Source organism: Bos indicus, chromosome 1 (genome assembly GCF_029378745.1).
Source record: "Bos indicus isolate NIAB-ARS_2022 breed Sahiwal x Tharparkar chromosome 1, NIAB-ARS_B.indTharparkar_mat_pri_1.0, whole genome shotgun sequence".
NCBI classification, from domain to species: Eukaryota; Metazoa; Chordata; class Mammalia; order Artiodactyla; family Bovidae; genus Bos; species Bos indicus.
In genome coordinates, this window is record NC_091760.1 from 118,582,323 (window position 1) to 118,607,475 (window position 25,153).

General features: G+C 40.3%; 2 protein-coding genes across 6 annotated transcripts in view; one reads left to right on the forward strand and one right to left on the reverse strand.

The window, feature by feature from the left end:
• The first annotated feature begins 5,470 nt into the window (after window positions 1–5,470).
• Window positions 5,471–12,507, forward strand: PFN2 (profilin 2). 2 transcript variants are annotated; one of them, XM_019960914.2, is made up of 3 exons: window positions 5,471–5,975; window positions 8,097–8,289; window positions 11,146–12,507. In XM_019960914.2, exons 1-3 carry the CDS (start codon window positions 5,844–5,846, stop codon window positions 11,241–11,243), a joined length of 423 nt encoding a protein of 140 aa, XP_019816473.1. In that variant the 5' UTR covers window positions 5,471–5,843; the 3' UTR covers window positions 11,244–12,507. The 2 variants fall into 2 exon arrangements, with proteins under 2 accessions (XP_019816473.1, XP_019816467.1); XM_019960908.2 differs by having other exon boundaries at window positions 5,505–5,975; window positions 10,826–12,507.
• Window positions 12,508–15,431: 2,924 nt separating this feature from the next.
• The window catches only part of RNF13 (ring finger protein 13), a 127,100-nt gene continuing 117,378 nt past the window's right edge, over window positions 15,432–25,153 (reverse strand). For all 4 annotated transcript variants that reach the window (XM_070793240.1, XM_019960927.2, XM_070793243.1 and 1 more), the window contains 2 exons: window positions 17,041–17,121; window positions 15,432–16,798 (listed from right to left, as the gene is read on the reverse strand). In XM_070793240.1, coding sequence (XP_070649341.1) covers window positions 16,437–16,798; window positions 17,041–17,121 — 443 coding nt within the window. In that variant the 3' untranslated portion in view covers window positions 15,432–16,436. The remainder of the gene's footprint in view (window positions 16,799–17,040; window positions 17,122–25,153) is intronic.

Genomic DNA, 25,153 nt, shown 5'->3' on the forward strand with positions numbered 1-25,153 from the left:
ACCAGACCACCCGACCTGCCTCCTGAGAAATCTGTATGGAGATCAAGAAGCAACAGAAACGGACGTGGAACAGCAGACTGGTTCCAAATTGGGAAATGAATACATCAAGGCTGAATACTGTCACCCTACTTATTTAACTTCTATGCAGAGTACATCATGTGAAATGCTGGGCTGGATGAAGCACAAGCTGGAATCAAGATTGCTGGAAGAAATATCAATAACCTCAGATATGCAGATGACTCCACCCTTATGGCAGAAATCAAAGAGGAACTGAAGAGCCTCTTGATGAAAGTGAAAGAGGAGAGTGAAAAAGCTGGCTTAAAACTCAACATTCAAAAAATGAATATCATGGCATTCAGTCCCATTCCTTCATGGCAAATAGATGGGGAAACAATGGAAACAGAGAGAGAGTTTATTTTCTTGGGCTCCGAAATCACTGCAGATGGTGATTGCAGCCATGAAATTAAAAGATGCTTGCTCCTTGGAAGAAAAGCTATGACCAACCAGGATAGCATATTAAAAAGCAGAGATATTACTTGCTAACCAAGGTCCATCTAGTTAAAGCTTTTTCCAGAAGTCATATATGGATGTGAGAGATGGACCATAAAGAAAGCTGAGTACCGAAGAACTGTCAATTTTGAACTGTGGAGTTGGAGAAGACTCTTGAGAGTCCCTTGGACTGCAAGGAGATCCAACCAGTCCATCCTAAAGGAAATCAGTCCTGAATATTCATTGGAAGGACTGATGCTGAAGCTGAAGCTCCAATACTTTGGCCACCTGATGGGAAAACTGACTCTTTAGAAAAGACCCCAATGCTGGGAAAGATTGAAGGCAGGAGGAGAAGGGGACGACAGAGAATGAGATGGCTGGATGGCATCACTGACTTGATGGACATGAGTTTGAGCAAGCTCCAGGAGTTGGTGATGGGACAGGGAAGCCTGGCATGCTGCAGCCCATGGGGTCACAAAGAGTCAGACATGACTGAGTGACTGAATTGAACTGAAGCATGTGTGTAAAATAATAGTATTATGAAGAGGGGTGACCAGACTTAAAGTGTTTTAAGGTCCTTGGATTATCTGGTTGGAGGGTGTAATATATTATTTAATTTAAAGTTTTATTCTATTAAATATGCATGGTAAAATTTCAGTGTAACACTAAAAGAATAGAAAATGAACATATGAGTTCCACATGAATAAAAAAATTAAATAGTATACATATTAGACAAAAAGATAAAATGTAGCTAAGTGAATATAAAAGGAGACATTAAAATTTAAGGACAGAGAAAGTGAGAGTAAGAGATGGAGAGGAAGGAGGAGGGAGGACCAGGAGGAAGAGAAAGAAGGAGAGGGAGGCAAAAGGGAGGTGGGAGAGAGGAGGGAGATAAGGATATATTAGATAAATATCAATAAATGGAGAGCAGGGGACTTCCCTGGTGGCCCAGTGGTTAGGATTCTGACTGCCAATGCACTGGACATGGGTTGGATCCCTGATCTGGAACGATCACTCATGCCACAAAGCAATTAAGCCTGTGTGCTACAACTACTGAGCTCGCACCTTAGAGCCTGCGCACCTGAGCTTGCCTGTACTGTGCAACGAGAAGTCACTGCCGTGAGAAGCCTGCACACCACAACTAGAGTAGCAGCCCCCTCCCCAACTACAGAAAGCCCACGCACAGCAGCAAAGACCCAGTACAGCCAAAAATAAAATTTAAAAACAAAAAAGAAAGCGTAACATAGTTTAATAGCTGACAAAATAGACTTTACCCCTGACATGACTTAGTGACTAAATAACAATATATAACTAAATCATTTTGCTGTATACCAGAAACTAACACAACACTGTAAATCAATTATACTTCAATTAAAAAAGATTTTACAACAAAAAACAATACTGGTAATAAAGAAGGCCATTGTGCTCAGTTGTGTCTGACTCTTTTGAAACCCCATGAACTGTAGCCCACCCAGGCTTCTCTGTCCATGGAATTTTCCAGGCAAGAATACTGGAGTGGGTTGCCACTTCCTCCTCCAGGGGATCTTCCCAACCCAGGAATCAAACCCACATCTCTTATGTCTCCTGAACTGGCAGGTAGATACTTTACCGCTAGCACTACCTGGGAAGCCCTAAAGAGGGATATTACTCGAAAATTCAATTTATCAGAAAGAAAATATACTGTTAACTTGTATTAAATAACCTAAAGCTAGTAAAAAAAATTCATAGTTTCAGGGTAAAATTGACAAATCCAGAATTGTAGGTACTCCTTGTTCTTAACCGTAAAAATCATAAATAAAACAAGTGAATAGATTTAAAAGATAACATTTGTATTGCTTGTGGCATTAATGGTGCTTTTGCTCCATTTTCTGAACTTTCTTGATTGTTGTGACAATTTTATAATTAAAACACCTTTGAAGAAAACCAAGCGTAGAAGTCAAAATCTTAATTGAGGACTTGAGGTGGGTCTAGTTATTATTATTAGAGTTTTACTGTATTGGGGTTAGTTCTCTAGCTCTTACCCCAGTGTTTATCAGATTCAGTTCAGTTCAGTCACTCAGTCATGTCCGACTCTTTGCAACCCCATGGACTGCAGCACACCAGGCCTCCCTGTCCATCACCAACTCCCAGAGTTGACTCAAACTCATGTCCATTGAGTCGGTGATGCCATCCAACCATCTCATCCTCTGTCGTCCCCTTCTCCTCCCGCCTTTAATCTTTCCCAGCGCCTTTAATATTTCCCAGTGTCAGGATATTTTCAAATGAGTCAGTTCTTCACATCAGGTGGCCAAAGTATTGGAGTTTCAGCTTCAGGATCAGTCCTTCCAATGAATATTCAGGACTGATTTCCTTTAGGATGGACTGGTTGGATCTCCTTGCTGTCCAAGGCACTCTCAGAGTCTTTGCCAACACCACAGTTATCAGGTTGGATACATCTTAATTTCAACTTGTTTGTGTTTTGCTAAAATGTCAAATGACTTTTTACATGTGGACATAAATGGCTCAGGCACTCCTTGACTGTACATTAAATATGACTTACCACAGTTATTATTGCTCATTCTTATTCTAAATAAGAATAAAATATTTTGGAAACAATGAATAATAATGCATTCCGCATTTAAATATGCTACAACTGATTGTTATTAGCTACTTCTGGATATCTGTTTCAACAACAGCGGTTTTATTTTTCTTTGGTTCTGCCCAGACATCACTATTATCAATTACCCAGAATAAAAGCAGAGAAAGATAAAAATTGGTACTTTTTCTCATATTGATACTCTCTTGGACTTATATTGCAATTCTTAAAACAGTGTTCAACATCTACTTGTGCCTTTTGAAATATCTTGTGATAAGCAACAGTTAAATGAAATAGGAACAGATCACTGTATACAAATAGAAAATAAGGCACCCATGCTCTGAGGCTTGTTCTAAAGAAAAAGGGCATTAGGAGTCTTTTATTATAATACCAAAAAGAGACAGTAAACAGACTCTTCGAATGCATCATCTCAAAATCTAAACTGTAAAACCTGTATTATACAAGTTTATTTTTCATAGTTCTTCTACTTTATTTTTTATTTTTATTCTCCAGGGGTCAGGAAGATCCCCTGGAGGAGGAATTCTGTGTGCAATACTGGGATAGAAATGACACCGTTTGAAAAATAAAATAGTAATTTTAGATTTGTATTTTGAAAAATATTAAAAAATAAGAATTTTAAATTCTTTTGTTTTACCCCATGTGTTTTAGAATCTTTTGAGAATTGAATATGCAGAATATTCACTTGACTTAATTCTTTTGCTGTTTAGACAATAAAAGAACAAGAATTATTTGCATTGCTTTGCTATATGAAGAAAATAGTGTAAAAATTAAATCTTAAAAACTTCAAATAAAACTTCATTGTAGATTAATAAGTCAATTTCAACTTCAAACTATCATTTTATTTTTCTTTTTTCGTTACCTTTGTTTACTGTTTAAATTTACTGAATTACAATCTGTATAATGAGCACAAATAAGTGTACAGCTTAACGAATTCTTACATTGGCACCGTGCTACCAGCAGTGTATCATTAACTTTGAGGCTGATAAACTGGTAAAACTGAAGGATTAAAACCATCAACGACCACCATACACACAAAAAAAGTAGTAAACAAGAGTAAGTGTAACTAAATCAGGTGGGCGGCACATTTACAAAAATGAAACAAGTTTGGCACACATTTTATAGCACATAAGTTCTATGTATCATCAGAACCTGAGAGAATTCATTATCTCAGTCTGATAGGAGCCTGACTTGGGAGTTCGCTTACGGTGATTTCCCCTCTTTGCCGGTTAAGAGTTGTACATTTCAAAGCAAACATCAGACAAAATACAAAACGTCAGAACCAATTAGATTACGTAGCAACGTTTTTTATCTTCTTTCCTGAGCAACATATGTGGAACCCTCCTTGTCACTAATTGTGACCTTACATGATAACTTTAAAGTTGAAAATCAACTTTTTCAAAAACGCTCTGAGATGCTCTCTTCTTTTCATTGACAGGTCGTTTAGTTCATTTAAAATCGAAATCGTGGGACGTCTCCTTATCCTTTGCATAGTCATAACGCCCAGCGGTTACTAAAGACCACGCAATATTCACAGGGACTCTACCCATGTTTTACCACCTAAATACGAGCCATTCTCCGATCTGGGTCCCGAAATTAGTTTAGCTTTTGAGAGTAGAAATAGTAATATGTTCATACAACGAACCCGTTCTTAGATTTTTAAATTCTTATATATTCAGATTTCTTCGACCCACCAGTAACATTCCCAGTTACCAACCAATAGTTTTACATTGCTCGCTATTTGTTTCCTTCGGAATTTACGAGCAATTTAGCCGCTTTAAGACAGGGGAAGAGAGGCTCTTCCTGTCAAGGAACCCACACAATGAGAGGCCTTTGGTACCCAAATGAAGCAACAATGAAAGACCGGCAAAGCTCAGAAATGTTCCTGAAAGCCAAGAATGCCACTCTGATTTCAGATTGCCGGAGCGCGCCCGCCTGGTAGCGTTTGTGGCCGAGAGGTCCAGAGAAGAGGGTTCCACTGAGGATGCCTAAGATGACAGTGGCCGACTCTGCTACCCGCCTGCCCGGACCACAAAGAGGAGTTAACGCTCCGCATCCCGTCACCAGGGCAACTCTGCAATCCGACACCAAGGCGCAAGATTCCGCATCCCGAGCCGCCGGCCGCAGGACCCAGGCGTTTCACCGCCCGGACGCGGGGACTCCGAGGCGCCCCAGACGCCGCCGTCCCCGGGGTACCGAGTGCGACTAGGGAGACGCCCTCTCCGCAGGCCCGGGGTCCGAGGCTCAGCCACCCTCAGCAAGCCGCCTCACTCAGACCTCGCCTGCCGCACGTGGCGCCGTGATTGCCCCCGGCAGTATCCCTCCGCGCCCGCGCCCCCGCTCAGTCTCCCCCTCCCTTCTCGGGACCCTCAGAGTCAGGGCGCCGCGGAAGGATCGCACGCACGCGCGCGCGCACGCCCCGCCGGAACGCGGAGAGCTAAGGGAGCCACGGTGAAGAGTAGTCTCCAGCGCCGTCGCCGGCACAGCCGCTCCGCAGCCTGCCGCCGCTAGTTAATCAGCCCCGCGGTCGCGGGCGGGAGGGCGGCCGGGCCGGGCGCGCTCCGCGGCTTGTCCCTCACCGCCGTCCCCGCGTCCTCCCTCCGCAGCTCCTCGGGGAGGGGGGCGGTCGGTGCTTGCGCAGAGCCGCCTCCTCTCCGCCCCCGCCCCGCCTCCCCCCGCGCCGCCGCCGCCGCCCGCGACCGCCGCCGCCGCTGCGCCTGCTGCTCCTTGCCGTCCCCGCTGCAGTGCGAAGGGCTCGAAGATGGCCGGTTGGCAGAGCTACGTGGATAACCTGATGTGCGATGGCTGCTGCCAGGAGGCCGCCATTGTCGGCTACTGCGACGCCAAATACGTCTGGGCAGCCACGGCCGGGGGCGTCTTCCAGAGCATTACGGTGAGGACCGGCGGGGACCTGGGTTCCCGGCCCCGGACCCATGCGGGGCCAGCCGTGGGGACGCCGCAGCGCGGGGCCGGACTCGGGCAGGGCCGCGCCGGCAGGTGTGACGGGCGGCGGGCGCCGAGGATGCGGCTACCGGGCGGGCGGAGAGGCCGAGGCCCGGGGACGCCCCCTCGCCGGGGCTGCGCTGAGTGGCGGGGGCGGCGGCCGGGCTCGCCGGCGTTCCCAGTGCTTGTCCGGATGAGGCTGGGGGAGGGGGCACGCACCGGTTCGTGGGTGGGGGGCCTTTTCCCCACTCTCGCCCCCGCCCCGGGGTCCCCTGGAAGCCCTGGGGTTTGCTTTGTACGTTCCCGGGTGGAAGCGGGGACTGGAGGAGCCGGGCTGGGGCGCGGGTCCTCGGGTGGCCGAGCCGCCCCTAGCTCCGGTGACGGCGCGCCGCCCGCGCCGCGAGCTGTGGGAGGCGGCGGCTGCCCGGCCCCCAGGATCCTCGCGGCCACTTGGCGTAGATTTGCCGGTGTCCAGGCCTCTTGGGCTTGCGAGAAATGAACGCAGACAACGTAGGTGGATTCGTGAATCTCTGGCTCCATAGGATTTTTTTTTTTTTTAATTCTCCAAGATGGCGATCTGCCATTGATTTCTTTCCTATGGAGATTCATCGATATACCGTTATCCCCAATTACGCAACAGAGCTCTAAAAAAAGGGGGTGCTTGGGGCTTTCAGTAATCTGCGAAGACCGAGGGGATGCTTCAGTTCTCCAAGTCCCTCCCTCTAGTGATCTTCGTAAGGGAACTAGTGCAGATTAATGCTTCCCGGCGCCTGATTTTCTTGTGACTTGGTGGTTTGACTCGGTTGCCACATGTTTGGGGAATAATTGTCAATAAGCCCTCCAGTGCTGCTTTATTGTTTTGTCTCTTTCTGCACAAGGATCTAAAATGGTGACATTATATCAAATACAGGAACATTCTCTTAATTTCCTAAGCTTCACGCCCCCTTCCTATCAAATGCCAAAATTCAGGCCCCTTACTATGGGTGCTACTAATTATTCTTGTACTACTTAACATGGTTTGAGGTCTAACTGTGTAGAACTCCTTATCCAGGTACTTTCAGGTTCTCTGTTGCCGCAGTGGACTACAATTCTTACAGAGAATTGGCGTCTGGCGATCAACTTTTTTCCTGCAGTCCTCTTGTCTTTGTGTGTGAGTTCCCGCTGTCTGGCTGGGAAGATTGCGGGAGTGTGCTTGGAAATGGCTGGGGCCTGCTATGACTCTGCAGTTCTGATGGGGGCGACGCCTTCCTTCTTATTCATGGAATGTTAGAATGCACGTTTTCTCCTTTCCGGTTCTGGTCTCTACCTCAGTTTCTTTCCCACTCTCCCTCCATTTTCTCTGTTCTTTTATGGTTGCCTATTGCAGTGCTACAGACAGAATCCTCTTTGCATTTGCCCAGAAAGAAAACTGATTACTGAGGAGGGAGGGGAAGGAAAGTTGGAGAGGGAGTAGCGGCTAAAATAAAAGAGGAGGGAAATATGAATTTGGGGATGCACTGAGATTCAGGGCTTGAAGTTCGTACTAGAGGGGGTTTGTCAAGCTATTTGAAGCAGAGTAGATGTAAACAGATCTGCCAAGCATGGACTTTGTTTCAGGAGACTTTCAAACAACTTTAAGTTTGATATGACAAGACTGTTACGTGACTGTGATAGATTAGATTTTGTTGAAAGTTTTTAGGTGAATTTTTACCATTACATAAGCACTTCGTGTACCACCTGACTTGAAACAAGTTTATAAATAACTCTTAAGTTTGTAGTTTATCTAGTGTCATCTACCAACTGGAGATTCTTTGCATAGACTGGGCTTAGTTAACAGACCACTCTCTTTAACTGTGAAATTAACTGACTGATATAAAATGTCATCCTGATATAAAATGTCATCCCGTAAGATTAAGTAGTTTTTTAGAAACGACTGAAACTTGGTTTTACATTAATGAAATGCGGATGTCTCGTAGTGGTAGTACAAACCTGCCACTTTGCCTGTTACACCAAGACAAGAAACTAACTACAACTTTTTGTTTTGTTTTCTCTCTCTCTCTCTCTTTTTTTTTGTGGTTGGGGGTGGGGGCAGCCAGTAGAAATAGATATGATTGTAGGAAAAGACCGGGAAGGTTTCTTTACCAATGGTTTGACTCTTGGCGCAAAGAAGTGCTCAGTGATCAGAGATAGCCTATACGTGGACGGTGACTGCACAATGGACATCCGGACAAAGAGTCAAGGTGGGGAGCCAACGTACAACGTGGCCGTGGGCAGAGCTGGTAGAGGTGAGTACAGCACGCTTTTGGTTAATCGTTGCAAGTCACATTACAACTTATTAAGCAGTTTCTTTAACATTTTGAATAAAGTGTTAGTCCATAATGGCTATTAAGGTGGTTTTTGTGAACTGCCCAGCACTGAAGGAGGCACTGCTTTAGATTCACTTACTCTACAGCCGCTGCATATACAGCCTCACCTCTGACATCCTGACTTAATGCTGAAATAGAATATTAATAGCAGCTCTTCAGTTCCAACTTTAGTAAACTGAAAATCTAAATTTGTCTCTTCTGTATGTATAACTGAACCACTTTACACTTGAAATTAACACTGTTAATCAACTATACTTTAAAATAAAAAGTTAAATAAAATCACTTTGTCTCCTCAACTGCTATTCAGATTGTTAAATCATTCAAATTGGTTATTTTAGTCCCTCTGGGTTTTTGACTTTTGAATGTCTTCCTTTTCTTTCTTGCTCACATTTTAGTCATTCACTATTCAGCATAAAAAATGAAAAATTAATACTGGCTTCCATTTCTATTAGAAACATTGCTGGAGAAGAGAGAAATAATTAGAATGAGGGTTTTGGAGTAAGTTTTGCACTTCTTAAATATTTTCAAAGACTATATGTGCCTGATTTATTTGAAAAATAGGAAACTATATTTCATTTATATACTGATCCAGAACTTCTTGTGTTTCCTGACTATCATCAACATTGCAGAAATTCTTACTGTACTAAATAAGTCTCACTTTTTTGAAAGAAACTTTAAAAGTTGAGATTTATTATGACATCTAATTGGTTTACAAATACATTTAAATGTGTTAACCTGTGAAAATGTTTTGTAAATAAAGAAGGCTGGTATAGCCTAATAGAGCAGATTTGGCCCATCTAATGTTAAGACCAAATCTACCATGTGAAGAAACTTGAAGCCACTGTTAGCTGCAGTGGGCCTACCAGCTGGAGTGCCTAAAGGTTCCTCCTGTTCTGCTGTGCATTGCTACGTATGAGTATTTCTCTGTAGGAAAATTAGATGGCTGTGAAATAGGAGATAAATCTCAAAAAGTAGCTGAGCTCAGATAAATATATTAAAAAGAAGCATCAACCGTGTGACATAAAAACCGGAATGTTTTTGCGCCACACTGCACTACTGACATCTAGTGGCAGTAAATATAAAATCTGATATATACATACACATATTTTGAGGATAGACCTTTGAACTGCATCATAGAAAAACCTGTTGTTGGAAATAAGTTTATTTTAGGGTTTTATACTCAATTAAAAACAAAGCTAACACAGTGAGGATATCAGTAAGCACAGACCTTCAGAACTTGTCATTTGCGCTCTTCTGAATGGCACTGAAAATGCTATTTAAAATTCAGTCTTGGTTTTTCTCTGGAAGTAATTAATACACATTTAGCCTCACTGGTAAGACTTAACAGTTTGTACTTAATCAAGCAGTTAAATTAGGGAAGAATTTTATAAGTATGTTTTTTAAAATTTATTTTTGGGGGACCAGTCTAATGTGTATTTGTCATGCTAATCAGAAGGTTTTTGTTCTCTATATAAGATAGATGTCCATAAAAGGAATGCCATTTGCAGCAACATGAATGGACCTAGAGATTATACTAAGTAAAGTAATAAAAGACAGAGAAAGATAAATCACCTATATGTGGAATCTTAAAAAAAAAGATACAAAGGCATTTGTTCGTAAAACAGAAACATTCACACACTTAGAAAACAAACTTACGGTTACCAAAGGGGAAAAGTTGGGGAAGAGGAATAAATTATGAGTTTGAGAGTAACAAATACACACTGCTGCTGCTGCTACGTCGCTTCAGTCGTGTCCGATTCTGCGTGACCCCATAGACGGCAGCCCACCAGGCTCCCCCGTCCCTGGGAGTCTCCAGGCAAGAACACTGGAGTGGATTGCCATTTCCTTCTCCAATGCATGAAAGTGAAAAGTAAAAGTGAAGTCACTCAGTCGTGTCTGACTCTTAGTGACCCCATGGACTGCAGCCTACCAGGCTCCTCCGTCCATGGGATTTTCCAGGCAAGAGTACTGGAGTGGGGTGCCATTGCCTTCTCCACAAATACACACTACTATATATAAAGTAAATAAGGACCTACACAGGGAACTCTACTCAATAACCTAAATGGGAAAAAATCTGAAAAAGAATAAACACATGTATATGTATAACCAATCACTTTGCTATATACCTGAAGCTAACACAACATTTGTAAATCACTATACTCCAATATTAAAAAAAGATAATCACACTCTTTTCCCCCTAGCTAGTGTAAAGATATTGTTATAGAGCACTGCAGCTGCACTGATTGGACTTCCAAGATGCAGTTAATAGTCAAAATGTTTTCAGCATATTACTAGTTTGAAAGTTCTTTTTGGAGACCTGGCTGACTTCAGTGCTTCGTTGTTCATGAAAAACTGACTTAATGTTAACTTATTAATCGGGGTTCTGTCTGCTAAAACTTATATGACTCTCTTGATTAACACTTCTTTTGAAACACTTTTCTTCTTTCTCTTTCAGTCTTGGTCTTTGTAATGGGAAAAGAAGGGGTCCATGGAGGCGGATTGAATAAGAAGGCATACTCAATGGCAAAATACTTGAGAGACTCTGGGTTCTAGCTGCTAGGCAGACTGTTAAGTATTAGGGGAAAATTGCTCTTAAACTTTCCTAGCTGTAAGCTTGAGTCTTAATTCTGGAAATTTTATTAGCAATGCAGGGTGATGGGGTATGAACCTGTGTCTCCTTTGTATCCCTCTGTTGGTGGGGAAAGGTGTCTTTCTTTCTGCCCCCCCCCTTAAATAATTCTGTTCACTTTTGTTTTGTTTCCTTGTGTACTCCAGCATTGGTTATAGTCATGGGAAAGGAAGGTGTCCACGGAGGCACACTTAACAAGAAAGCATATGAACTCGCTTTATACCTGAGGAGGTCTGATGTGTAAGCAGCCTCTCCCCATCTTCCTAGCAACTGTCTTCATCATCACCCCAATTATGGTCACAGAGCTACCAGATTATAGATGGTAGCTAATTTTTCTTTGCCTATTTTCTAATGTCACAATTCCTGTTTGCCCAGTGGATCATTTGTATGTTAACCACTGTATGTAACCAACCTTATCTGGCAACATAATTGCAGCACAATAATGATTTGCATGATACCTTGAAATTTGGGGGGAGGGGGCATGCCAAGTTGGGCATCACTTTGTCTTAGCAATTAATGGGATATTGATTACTAAAATAAGTTAATATTAAGCAAGGTGCCGGTTGTACAATCTCTAATTTGATCAATGTCTTTCAGCACTTTGAGCATTTACTTAGCTCATCTAGTCTTCCTTTCATAGCGCATGGTTGGGAGGAAAAAGTGCATGCATCTTTCCTTCACTCCTCTTTTCCCACCCCCTCCCTTTGCACATAGGTATTTGGTTTGCTTCCATCTTCTTTTATGCAGTGCCTGGTTTATTTAACCAATTAATATCACTTTTGTTGATGAGCTATTGAGAGCTGCAGTAGTTTGCTTTTAGTATTGTTGTTGCACTTGAGTAGAGACAAACCTTTTATCATAGTGTCCACAGGACATATGACAAGTGCAACTGCAAAACAAGAGCAAAATGCACTTCCTCCCATGACCTTATAGTAACCATACTGATTGAATCCCAAGGGACATTCCATCTTTGCAATAGCTCAGATTTTTGTTCCTGTCTTTTTCTTTGCACACCAGCTCTACTCTTTAGTAAAATTGTAAAAGGCTGCCATTATGGACATTAGGTATCCCAACATAACCATCTGGAGTGTGTCCAGTTTGTTCTTCATAGGACCAACTTTTATTTGCAGCTTGAGTTTTTATATGAAGTTGCATTATTGTGGACTTGGCTGTCTTGTGATGAATTTTTCTCATATGTATTCTGTGCCATACTATTGTTAAAATGAACTGTTGCTATTGTGAGATGGATTTTAACTGACCTATTCAAGGTTTCTTTCGAATGGCACTACCTTAGGGACATTCTAGTATTTGCTTCTATTGTTTGGGCCTTGTGGATAATGTACAGATTTAAAAACAAATCTTGTTGCTGATTTGTCCATTTCTTTCCCTGCACTTTGTTACATCTGGGATACAGTCTAACTCATCTGATTTAATATGCATTTAAAAAAATGCCATAACTATTAAACACCTTGTTTACAGACAGATGAAATAAATTTATTCCAACCAAATACTCTAGACTCCTGTTATTTATATAAATTGTTAGCTTACTGTTACAGTTGATCTTTGACACAATGGGAATATACTCTGCTGCAAGCATAAAATTTTTCAAAAACTTGAGCTGGTGGCCTACTCCATTTCCTCTAGTATTATAAAGAAAATGAGTGCCTATGTTTTTAATAAGCTTTGTTTGCCCTGTTAAAAACGGCTTGTCATTTTGGGTGCATCTTCAGGCTTATGAGGCAAAAATTGATTTATCCACTAGAAATTAAATACTTTTTTGTTGCTGATGTTTTGAAATGAAAAATCTAGTGAGCGGTAAGGGGCCCAATATCATGAAGGGTTTCTGCATTTGTGGATTCTTCTGTATTGAACTGTCATACATATGACTTCTCTTGATTTGGAGGCTGTGTTGCAGGCTGAAGTCAGCTGGGACTCTCTCACATAAGAGGAGACATTCCTTAGGCAGCATAAAAGATAACTGGGATTGGGATGTCTTGCAGTTTCTGTCTATGGAGTGACATGTTAACTATGACTATGTAATAGCCAAGTTTAATCCCAGAGGTCATAAGGTCTAGGAGATGTATTGAATACACCTAGGAGATGTATTGAATTTTAGTAAATATGTTTTAATACTATTCAGGTAAGTGATTATCATGAACTGTCAAGTAGAAGGTCCAAGCTCAAAACTTGGTGGGTCTAAGCAAAACTGGGGAACTGGTTATAACCCAGATTATGGGCTCTGGAATGCTACCCTGGAGATGAAGTTTCTAGAAGTCATTTTAGAAATAATCATTAGGTCAGTCTGATTCATTTTAAGGACTATATGCTACCCTTTGAGAATGAGTGGGTTAGGGAATAGAAGGTAATCTCTTAAGATACACTGTGCATAACTAAAAGTTTTTTCTTTGACAGTGTTGTTATGAATTTGGCCATACAGGCATGTAAAGGTATGGGAGACGTGGGATTTGGGGCTGCTATGATGGTTGGGCACACCTTAGAAAGGTTAAAGAAAAAAAAATATTCTTGACCTGTTAAGATCCCTGTTAGGAACAAGAGGTTTGTCAGATGGAAATTTGGTGGTTGGGTTGTGATGGTTTATGATTTTATAGTAATGTAAATTTACACTTGAGGGTAACTAACTAGAAAGCAGTGACTAGACTTGTGAAACCCTTACTGAATGAACCTCTGAGTAGGTAAGGGGATGTGTCTGTGACAGAGGTGTGGGTAAGGGGGGAGGAGACAGTAGTTGTGCTGTATTGCTTAATCCCGCAGTTGGGTCCAGCTCTGTCAGACTCTGTCCATGGGGGATTCTCCAGGCAAGAATACTGGGGTGTGGGTTGCCATGCCCTCCTGCAGGGGATCTTCCCAACCCAGGGATCGAATCCAGGTCTCCTGCATTGCAGGTGGATTATTTACCTCCTGAGCCACCAGAGAAGACAGTAGATGGCAACTTTATCACTAAAATAATGAATGAAACTAGTCATTGGCCCCCTTCCCATAATTTAATTAGAAAAGCACTTATGAAAATACATACATGTATCTTTGCTTTGTACTTTTCTAGGAATTTAACCTAAAGAAGGGAAGCTATATAAATTTGTGTAGCAGAATGTCACTCCCACAGCGTTTCTTAGAATAACGAAACTTGGAAAACTACAAGATTTGACTTTCAGGGTTATGAGTTGAATAAATGACTATGTTCAGAAGATAGTCATTGAAGAATTACGTAAGACAGTGCTCACCAATGAATTTTATATAATGGGATAAATATGTATCGTGTATAATGTATTTTACATATGTATTTCTGAAGGCAAAATACACCTTTTTCTCAGGTAAGTTTCTAGGTAACAATACTTTTATAATCAGAAGATTTTTAAATTAGGAAGATATTTTTTAGTGGAAATGGGATTTTAATTTTCTTCAGTGGCTTTTTAAAAAAAGCTGTATAATTATACCATAGAGAAATTATAAAAGATTTCAAGTGACTGTTAGAACTAGAAACAGTCCTAGATAGTGCTGTTAAGTATACATATTTTTAACAACTGAGAGAGTTTGAAAAGAAAATTATTTTTGCCTCGGAAAAATTCCTAACAAATTTGAAGGAACCAAGTCCTTGATTTGAATTGTGGATTAAAGGCTGAGGGAATATAACATCTAATACACTTAACAGTGATTAACTTTTTCCCTTTAAAAAATTATATTTTAGGTATGATCTTATTATTTGATAATTATAAAAACGATTATGTTCTGGACACTGAGCTCAGTGTTTGGACCTTACACCCTACCTTAGGAGAAATGAATTACACAAATGACCAGACAGGTTTGGGAAAGTTAGGATCAAACAGGTGTGTCAAATTCCATAGCACTGTTTTAAGTACCATAGTAAACTGATAATTCTGTTTTTCAGGTCTTATTTTTATTTCTGTGGGGTAGGGGTGTGAGAATAATGAAGAATTCAATTTTTTATTTTCCTAAGTGGAAATATTCACTTTTTGTTGTTGCTTATAAGAATTTTTTTTAAAGCAGTTCAAAAAGTGAAATTTCACTCAATAGTGTTACATTTTTTTAAAATATTAAATTTTTTTTACAACAGAAGGCTAACTGGTATACTCAACTATTCTCTAATATGTCTGTTCACTATTAATTTCCCATGTTAATACAGATAAATCTAGCTATTTACCCTCTTGAGGCTGTACAGCAGTTTACTCTAAAGATGTACCATAATTATAAGAAGGTCCCATAATGTACACTGTTGTTGGAATGATTTGGTCTGCAGTTTTGGGGGGATTCCCTAATTGCTTGTGAGCGGTTACTTTGTATAAAATCCTAAGGTAATGTGTGTTTATCTGCCCTAAATTACCTTAATCATTATAACTTTAAAAAACACTGCATATAAATAAGTTTAATGTGGGTAATAATACTACAGGAGAACAAACAAAGTGGAAAACGTGTTTATTAACATTCAAACTCCCTTCATACAAGGCCATATAAAAATTCTTAGCATTTTGATTATATATATATAAGCCTATATTTTCTACATAGTTAACAATGTGTAATTTAGCTTTTCATAATACATTGTTTAAATACATCATTAGTTCTGTTAAACATAAGCAACATTTTCAAATCCAATACTTGAACAGTTTCCTCTGTACACAGTTTAGCAGGGCTAATAAGCATAGGATGCTCTTTATTAAGAGGTATATAATCTGAGTATTAACAATTACTGAAGTTTGGTATTTTTATACAGCATTTTGTTTATGTTTTGATCACCACACAGAATCCTTAAGGATACTGAAATTCAGTAAGTAAAGTCAGAGACATTACTTCAGCTGATAAATGAAGTTCATACATGACACTATAGTATTAAAAGCCTTAAAAATAAAAACATTTTGCAAACTGCCCTAGTACTGACTGTTCCTATCAGGGTAAGACTACTTGGCAATAGAAAGGAAAAAGCTTTGATTTTCTCTGTGGTGCTGATAGTCGCCTCTTGCTAATTATGGCAATTTGGACAAATACCAGAACAAGCATATTCCAGCTCAACAACTCTAGGTAACTTTATGGAGATGGGAGTTGGCTCAGCTCATGCTCGGTGGCCACAGCACTGACCCTGTGTGTAAAAACATGAAACGTGTGCATACTGTGATCTAGGTCTTAATTGCAAGCTATACTGAGGAATCTCTTGATGTTTGGCTACGTTTCATTCCAAAAGAGTCGATTGATGCTTGAGTTACAGCACCAGTCTATTATTAGTGAAATGAAGTACACTCCTGCAGATAAATACCAGATCAAAACAACCTGTTTCAGTAATCTCGATTAACCTGTAGAATAAAAAATAAATTATCTCTACAGAAATCTCTGAAGGGAGCAAAAAAAAAAAAATCAAACTATATGCCTAAATAAACATTTTAAAAGGAAATAACCCAATATCCTCTGAAGGTCAAACAGTATTTGCTATGTTGTAATCCCGTTCACCATTAGGCTGCAGTTGGACCACAACACTGTGTTCATTGATTTCGTTTTCTGCATCACTGCTGTCGGTATCATTGTCATCTTCCTCATAGTCTGAAGATTCTGTCATGTTCTGATGTGAGCGGGATTCCGACAAAGCCCCAAATGACTGAGTGCTGGCAGAAGCCAAAGGTCTGAGTAAAGGGGTGTGTTCTGACACTTCATTTTCTTCTTGACTACTATCTGTGTCAGAGTCTGAATCGCCTTGAGAAGGAACAACTTTTTGCTTGCAGACTGGACAGGTTTTTTTGGTCTTAGTTAGCCAAGGATCTACACACTTGCAGTGATAAGCTGTTGAAGCAAAATACACATCTTTTAGATAGTACACTTCTATTGAGAACATAATCTCCTGCCATGGTTATTCATGTTCTGATCAGTATGCATCATATACGGACAAGACAAAAGTTTGTAAATTTTTATAAATCTTCATCCTTTAATGAGAGCTTATGATGTGCTAATAACTATTTTCTGTCTAATACTGAACCTAAGTATAAATTATGTAGAAATTCAAAGCAGTATGTAATTATTCATACCATGGGAACAGGGAAGGATTCTGAGTTTGTCTCCATCTTCATATTCATCCAAACAAATGGCACATACATCATATTCATCTCCTATGATAGAAATAGTAAAATCAATTAAAAGATCCCTTTTTAATTCCTTACTGTTGAACTTAACGACCTTTATTTTAAAAAAAGACAAAGTCATTGCCTATCTCACACACAGGGCAGCCACATCAGGAAGCATGTCAGGATAAAGCCATTGTCTGGATAGATAGGTGGGAAGAATATAATGCATACTGAAAAGAATAACAGTTCCAATTGAAAGAATCCCTTTAACATCTGTAGTCATTTAAGCACATTCAGAAGTCCTGCTGCTGCTAAGTCACTTCAGTCGTGTCCGACTCTGTTCGACCTCATAGACGGAAGCCCACCAGGCTCCCCCGTCCCTGGGATTCTCCAGGTAAGAACACTGGAGTGGGTTGCCATTTCCTTCTCCAATGCATGAAAGTGAAAGTGAAGTCCCTCAGTCGTGTCCAACTCTTAGCGACCCCATGGACTGCAGCCTACCAGGCTCCTCCGTCCATGGGATTTTCCAGGCAAGAGTTCTGGAGTGGGGTGCCACTACCTTCTCCAAGGAGAAGTCTAAATAGAAAGTTTTAATGAAAATTTTTGTTCAGTATCTTGAATGTGGTTACTGTAGTATCACTTATCAAATACATTCTGTAACAAATACAGGGTTCTATTATAACCTGTTTTGAGATTTACTGAGACTGATTTTACCTATCTCAAACTATTAAAATACTAAAGGACTCCAACATATCTATAATTATCTGTAATTACACAGATCCATTTACCTGGACTTTAAGGATAGTTCCAATATATTAAGGAATTCAATCATGCTGATTACTCATACAAATCAAACTTTCGGTCTTATGACTTTGTGAAAATGCCCATTAAAAACAGGTTCAGTTAATATAACTGAACAGGACTGAACCAGTCCGAAGCTGTACCACAGCTCTAAGCCTCATTTTACTAAGGTAGAAAGGTTATCCTGCATTATCCAAGTGGGCTCAATGTACACAAGGGTCCCTAAAAGTGTGAGGAGGAGGTTTTTCTAGTCAGGGGGAGATGTGACTATGTCAGAGAGAGAGAATATTACTGGCTTTGAAGACAGGAGGGGAGGAGGATCATAAGCTAAAGAACATGGTGGCCTCTAGAAGCTGGAAAAGCCAAATAGATAGATTCCCCTACTAGAGCCGTCAGAAAAGAGTGTTTGATTTTAGCTCAGTGAGGCCTGTCAGACTTCAAACCTACTAAACTAATAAATTTGTACTGTTTTAAGCCATTAAGTTTGTGGCTTTAAATCTGTCACCACAGCAATAAGAAATGTATAAGTAGTAGTAGGGTTAGCCTGCAAGTGAAAGTTGCTCAGTAATGTCCAACTCTTTGCAACCCCATGGACTATACAGAATAGAATTCTCCAAGCCAGAATACCGGAGCGGGTAGCCTTTCCCTTACCCAGCGGATCTTCCCGACCCAGGATTTCCTGCATTGAAGGTGGATTCTTCACCAGCTGAGCTTATCGGGGTTACACTAGACATACGGAATTGATGCTTTCAAGTGTTTCAAGTGATGGATTTATGTTGATCACCCATATTTTCTAGGCACAGTACTTAGTTTGATGATAACTGGTCAACATTGAAAGGTGTAATTTGTGATCATTGACCAGAAGGGAGCCTAGTGTTCTGTAGAGAATTAACCCCCCTGGTGTGTGTGATGAAATGGTAAATCACATCCTGACTTTTATTTATTACCTACCTAACCAACCATGTGCAAGATGCCATCTTTATGTTTCAGTATTCTCAAAGGTAAAACAAAAATACTAACATACTATGATTTTGGATTGTTGTGGTTTAAAAGAGAATGCAAGTAGAGTGTCTGGCACAAACAGTACTTCTTAGCCAGCCTCCACCTGATAAAACTGACCTGGTAGGCATACTGGCTTATGAAGGCTGTGGCTAGGAATCTGCTCTCTGATATCCCCATGTGATTCTGTTAGTAGCAAAGAGCTAGTGGCAATGGTCAATGAACCTTTTGGCTCTACTTGGGGTAATTATGTAATTTAAGTATTCAGCAGCCCTTGAGCTGTGAGTGTATATGACTTCTGGTTTTATTTGAAAGCTAGGTTTGGTAGACACTTAATAAAAGTGTTCCCCCAACCCCTCTCCAGTCAAAACGTGATTAAATGTGGTATGGTGAGAAACCTAAAAAACAGACAAAGTTATATATCAATAAAAAAGCAAAAAGGAAAACAATCAAATTTCTGTCCCATTTTAAAAGACACAAAATTAAAAATGGTAGAAAATGTATTATATGACAACTTAGAAATCCAGCCAGTGGATTCATATTCAAGATAATGGCCCAACATCAGACAATTATTAAGTGGTTTTATATTTAAAGATAAAGGCATTTATATATTTTTGAAAGTAATTTTCAACCTTAGCAGATTTTAAAAATTAACCAATTTGTCCAATGATTCTGGTAGCATGAGATAAAGGGGCTATAAAAAGTGCTAACAGCTGTTAGTTTTGTTATTGTCAGCACCATGCTAGAAAGTTCCATTGCTTATAAACCAGTGGTTCTCAACCAGGGGATAATTTTGTTCCCTTGCCCCTAGGGATATCCGGTGATATCTGGAGACATCTTTGGTGTTCACAATTGGGAGTTGGTACTGTTGTCATCTAGTAGATCAGGGAGGCTATTAAATAGCTTATAATGCTGTAGTGAAAGTGAGTGTTAGTCGCCCAGTCATGTCCTATTCTTTGTGACCATATGGACTACAGTCCACCAGGCTCCTCTGTCCATGGGATCCTCCAGGCAAGAATACTGGAGTTAGGTTGCCATTTCCTGCTCCAGGGGATCTTCCCGATCCAGGGATTGAACCTGGGTCTCCTGCACTGCAGGCAAGATTTTTTACTGTCTGAGCCACCAGGCAAGCCCATAACGCTCTAGACAGTCCCTCAAAGAATTTTCCCATGTAAAATGCCAATAGAGAGAAGGCTGAGAGAACCTGATATAAACACCCCTCCAGGCTTTCTCAAAGACTGCTAATTCACTAATGGATAGATGTTCAGAGGCTGCAGGAGGGGTGAGATTCATGTCTGTTATGTGCGACCATATGGAAACACTTCTATCTGGATATATTATTGTTATTTAAATGTTTCAGAAAAGTTTCAAGAAGACAGTTAAAATCTCATCAATTTTATAATACGTTATAATACGTAAGTGGACAAAACTTTGATTTTCCCCTCTAAACCTGTTTCTCCCTAGTTTTTCCCCAAACCTTGGATCATCAGATACAGCAAAGGCACTGACCTATTAGAACAGAAAACACACAAGACTTAAGGCAGCCACTGCAGTAGCATACACTGATTATCGGGCCTGGGCATGTCCTTGATGCCTCTTTCCCTTAGAGCTTAGATTCAACATCACCACGTCCTATACTCTTTTTTCTGTAAAACATCTTCAGTTGGTCTCTCTGATTCCTCAATTACACTAATCAATTAGCCTTGATTACTAGAAGAGCCTCTTCTTTTCCTGTCCTATATGGTTTTTCTCCATAGCAGCAAAAGTGATATTTTAAAAACAGTCCCCCATCTCACTTAGAATAAAATCTGAGCGCTTTGTCATGGCCTTCATATAGCTGAATATGATCTAATGTACAGATTGGTCATCTCACATCACTCTATCCCCATTCAGTCACACTTCAGTCACACTGGCCTTCTTTCAGTCTTGAACAAAGATAACTTAAAAATGAACTAGTTGTCAATAAAATGAAAAGACAACTACTGAATGGGAGAAAATACTTGGAAATGATTTGATTTATAAGGGGTTGATATCCAAAGTATATAAACAGCTCACATCAAAACAAAGTAAGACCTAAACAGATATTTTTCCAAAAAAGACATACAGATACCAACATCACTAAACATCAGAGACGTTCAAATGAAAACCACAATAAGATATCACTTCACACCTTTTAGAATGGCTATCATCAAAAAGACCAAAATTACTGGCAAGGATGGGGAGAAAAGGAACCCTTGTACACTGCTGGTGTGAATGTAAGCTGGTACAGCCACTGTGGAAGACAGTATAGAGATTCCTCAAACAAAACAGACCTACCATATGATCCAGAAGTGTTCCACTCCTGTGTATACATCCGAAGAAAGCAACATTAATTCAAAAAGACAGCACACCCCATGTTCACAGCAGCAGCATTTACAATAGCCAAGATAAGCAACTGGTGCATCAACAGATCGATGGATAAAGATGTAGTATATATATTCCATTATGTGTGTGTGTATATCTATACAGTGTGTATATATTCCATAGTGTACATATATACACAATGAGATACCACTCAGTTATAAAAAAGAATGAAATTTTGCCATTTGCAACAACACGGGTGGACCTGGAAGATATGCTTAGGAACTACGTCAGAGAAAGACAAATACCGTGTGATATACTTGTATATGGAATCTAAAAAATAAACTAATAAATGTAACAAAAAAGAAACAGAGTCATGGATACACAGAACAAACTAACGGTTATCAGTGGGGAGAGGGAAGGGGAGGAGTGAAAGGGGTATTAAGAGGTACAAACTACTAGGTATAAAATAAATAAGCTACAAGAATGTTCTGTATAGCACAGAGGATATAGCCAGTATTTTAAAATAACTATAAATGGAGTATAACCTTTAAAAAGTGAGTCCTATATTGTACACCTGACAGTTATATGATACTATAAATATACCTCAGTCAAAAAATAAGTTTATTTGAAAAAAAAATAAGTTTATTTGAAATAATATAGTCACATACAAAAATTGATGCAAACCTTAACTGTTCAATTTTATAACAAACTAGTCCACCTTAAGTCAGCTAGAATAGGTTTCCTCAAAGAGAATGAATGTTCAGGGCTTAACACATACCATTTTCATGAGAAAAGAATATATATTTTAAATAATATGTCCAGGGAAGATAAAGCATTGAATCCATGAGCTTCAAATCAAAACTTACTGATCTTACAAAGAAAATGCCTTGCCACTCATTCCCTGCTTTGCCAGTAAAGAAAACAATGGCAGCTCTTTCTAGCAAATTTAAATAAATAAATCTTATCTTTTGTTTTCCCCTCCTCCATACCTGTTCCTAAGAAATGTGAACATAAGAAAAACTGGATAAAATATTTCATAAGCCAGATTTCCTTAAGAATTATTCCTGATTATATTTAAACCCTGAGCAAAGGAACAAATATTTACTTTTAAGGTTGGATTAAAGACAGTTAGGGCTTCCCAGTTAGTTCAGCTGGTAAAGAATCCACCTACAGTGCAGGACACCCCAGTTCAATCCCCAGGTTGGGAAGATCCCCTGGAGAAGGGACAGGCTACCCACTCCAGTATTCTTGGCTGGAGAATTCCATGGACAGAGGAGTCTGGCAGGCTACAGTCCATGGGGTTGCCGAGAGTCAGACATGACTGAGCAATTTCACTTCAAAGGCAGTTAAACAGAGTAATAAAAAATAAGGATGTCTTCATAAATATAAGAAAAAATTTAAAAAGTTAAATACTGCCCCACTGTTTTGTGATCTGCTATAAGATATAACACTGCATTTTGTCAATCTCTGAAAAGCTTCATCCTTCTAAACATGATTAGGAAACTTCAGTGATTAAGCTATAAAGGGAAAATATTGGTAACTTAAAACTTCAAATATAAAACCCACTTTTTCATCCTTTACATCTCAGGGATTTGCCTCCTTCACACACTAATGGGGTAGGGAGACAGCTCCCATGGCGACTGCCTTAAATGCTTAGTTGAAAGACTATTAAGGGAAAACAAGGATTTTTCATTTGTTATGAAACATGGTATGTGGTAACCAGTCTTTATGGTTACAGAAAATGCATCAATTGATGCAGGAAACTCAGGAAACCACAATGTCAACTGAAGAGGTATTTTTGAGGACAATAGTGAATAATGAAATTTATAAGGAAGTTGGCTGCTTCAAAATCAAGACAATAACTAATAAAAGGCTATTATTATTTTGTATGTACTGGTGATGGTTTAGTCACTAAGTCATGTTCAACTCTTGGCAACCCCATGGACTGTAGCCTGCCAGGCTCCTCTGTCCTTGGGATTTTCCAGGCAAGAATACTGGAGTGGGTTGCCATGTCCCCTCCAGGGAATCTTCCCCACCCAGGAATTGAACCTGGGTTTACTGCATTGCAGGTGGATTCCTTACCAACTGAGCTACCAGGGAAGCCTTTACATGTGCTGCTGCTGCTGCTGCTGCTAAGTCGCGTCAGTCGTGTCCGACTCTGTGCGACCCCATGGACTGCAGCCTACCAGACTCCTCCATCCATGGGATTTCCCAGGCAAGAGTACTGGAGTGGGGTGCCATTGCCTTCTCCGTTACATGTGCTAGAAATAGCTAAATCAATATTTTAAACATTTAAATGTTACTCAGCATAAACATTTCTGAACAAGCGACAAAGATGAAGGACACCAAGACAGGAAGATTTAAGATGATCTTGTCCCCACAATACTGTAAATGAATGAGAGTGCTGACTAACCTTTACAGACGTTTTACCTGTCCACAGCCTCAAGTTGCTAATTTCTGTGGGTTTGATTACAAGTGTCTATGAAACACTTCCAAATGCCAAATTCTTTTTTTGTTTGTTGGCAAATATTTCCTATATTTCCTAAATGTTACAGATTCCTCTAACATAAACATGAACAGTGCTTTTCAGTCACTCAGTCATGTCTGACTCTTTGCAACCCCATGGACTACAGCACGCCAGGCTTTCCTGTCCATCACCAACTCTCAGAGCTTGCTCAAACGCATGTCCATCAATACAGTGATGCCATCCAACCTTCTCATCCTTTGTAGTCCCCTTCTCCTCCTGCCTTCAATCTTTCCCAACGTCGTAATCTTTTTCAATGAGTGAGTTCTTCCCATCAGGTGGCCAAATTATTGGAGCTTCAGTATCAGTCCTTCCAATGAATAGTTGGGACTGATTTCCGTTAAGATTGACTGGTTTGATCTCCTTGCAGTCCAAGGAACTCTCAAGAGTCTTCTCCAACACCACAGTTCAAAAGCATCAATTCTCCGGCGCTCAACTTTATAATCCAACTCTCACCTCCATACATGACCACTGGAAAAACCATAGCTGTGACTTGATGGACCTCTGTTGGCAAAGTAATGTCTCTGCTTTTTAATATGCTGTCTAGGTTGGTCATAACTTTCCTTCCAAGCAGCAAGCATCTTTTAATTTCATGGCTGCAGTCACCATCTGCAGTGATTTTGGAGCCCAAGAAAGTAAAGTCTGTCACTGTTTTCATTGTTTCCCCATTTATTTGCCATGAAGTGATGGGACTGAATGCCATGATCTTAGTTTTCTGAATGTTGAGTTTTAAACCAGGTTTTCACTCTCCTCTTTTACTTTCATCAAGAGGCTCTTTAGTTCTTTGCTTTCTGCCGTAAGGGTGGTATCATCAGCATATCTGAGGTTCTTGATATTTCTCCCAGCAATCCTGATTCCAGCTTGTGCTTCATCCAGCCTGGCATTTCACATGATGTACTCTGAATATAAGCAGGGTGACAATATACAGCCTTGACGTACTCCCTTCCCAATTTGGAACCAGTCCATTGTTCTATGTCCGGTTCTATCTGTTGCTTCTTGACCTGCATACAGATTTCTCAGGAGGCAGGTCAGGAGGTCTGGTATTCCCATCTCTTTCAGAATTTTCCACAGTTTGTTGTGATTCACATAGTCAAAGGGTTTGGCATAGTCAGTAAACCAGAAGTAGAGGTTTTTCTGGGACTCTCTTGCTTTTTCTATGATCTAACGGATGTTGGCAATTTGATCTCTGGTTCCTCTGCCTTTTCTAAATCCAGTTTGAATATCTGGAAGTTCATGGTTCACGTACTGTTGAAGCCTGGCTTGGAGAATGTTGAGCATTACTTTACTAGTGTGTGAGATGAGTGCAATTGTGTGGTAGTTTGAGCATTCTTTGGCACTGCCTTTCTTTGGGATTGGAATGAAAACTGACCTTTTCCAGTCCTGTGGCCACTGCTGAGTTTTCCAAATTTG

Excerpts from the sequence above, each read along its gene's own strand:
- PFN2 (XM_019960914.2), top strand. The coding sequence starts at position 5,844 with ATGGCCGGTTGGCAGAGCTACGTGGATAACCTGATGTGCGATGGCTGC. Across the intron at positions 5,976-8,096 it reads GCGTCTTCCAGAGCATTACG|CCAGTAGAAATAGATATGAT; the intron begins GTGAGGACCGGC and ends GGGTGGGGGCAG. Across the intron at positions 8,290-11,145 it reads CGTGGGCAGAGCTGGTAGAG|CATTGGTTATAGTCATGGGA; the intron begins GTGAGTACAGCA and ends TGTGTACTCCAG.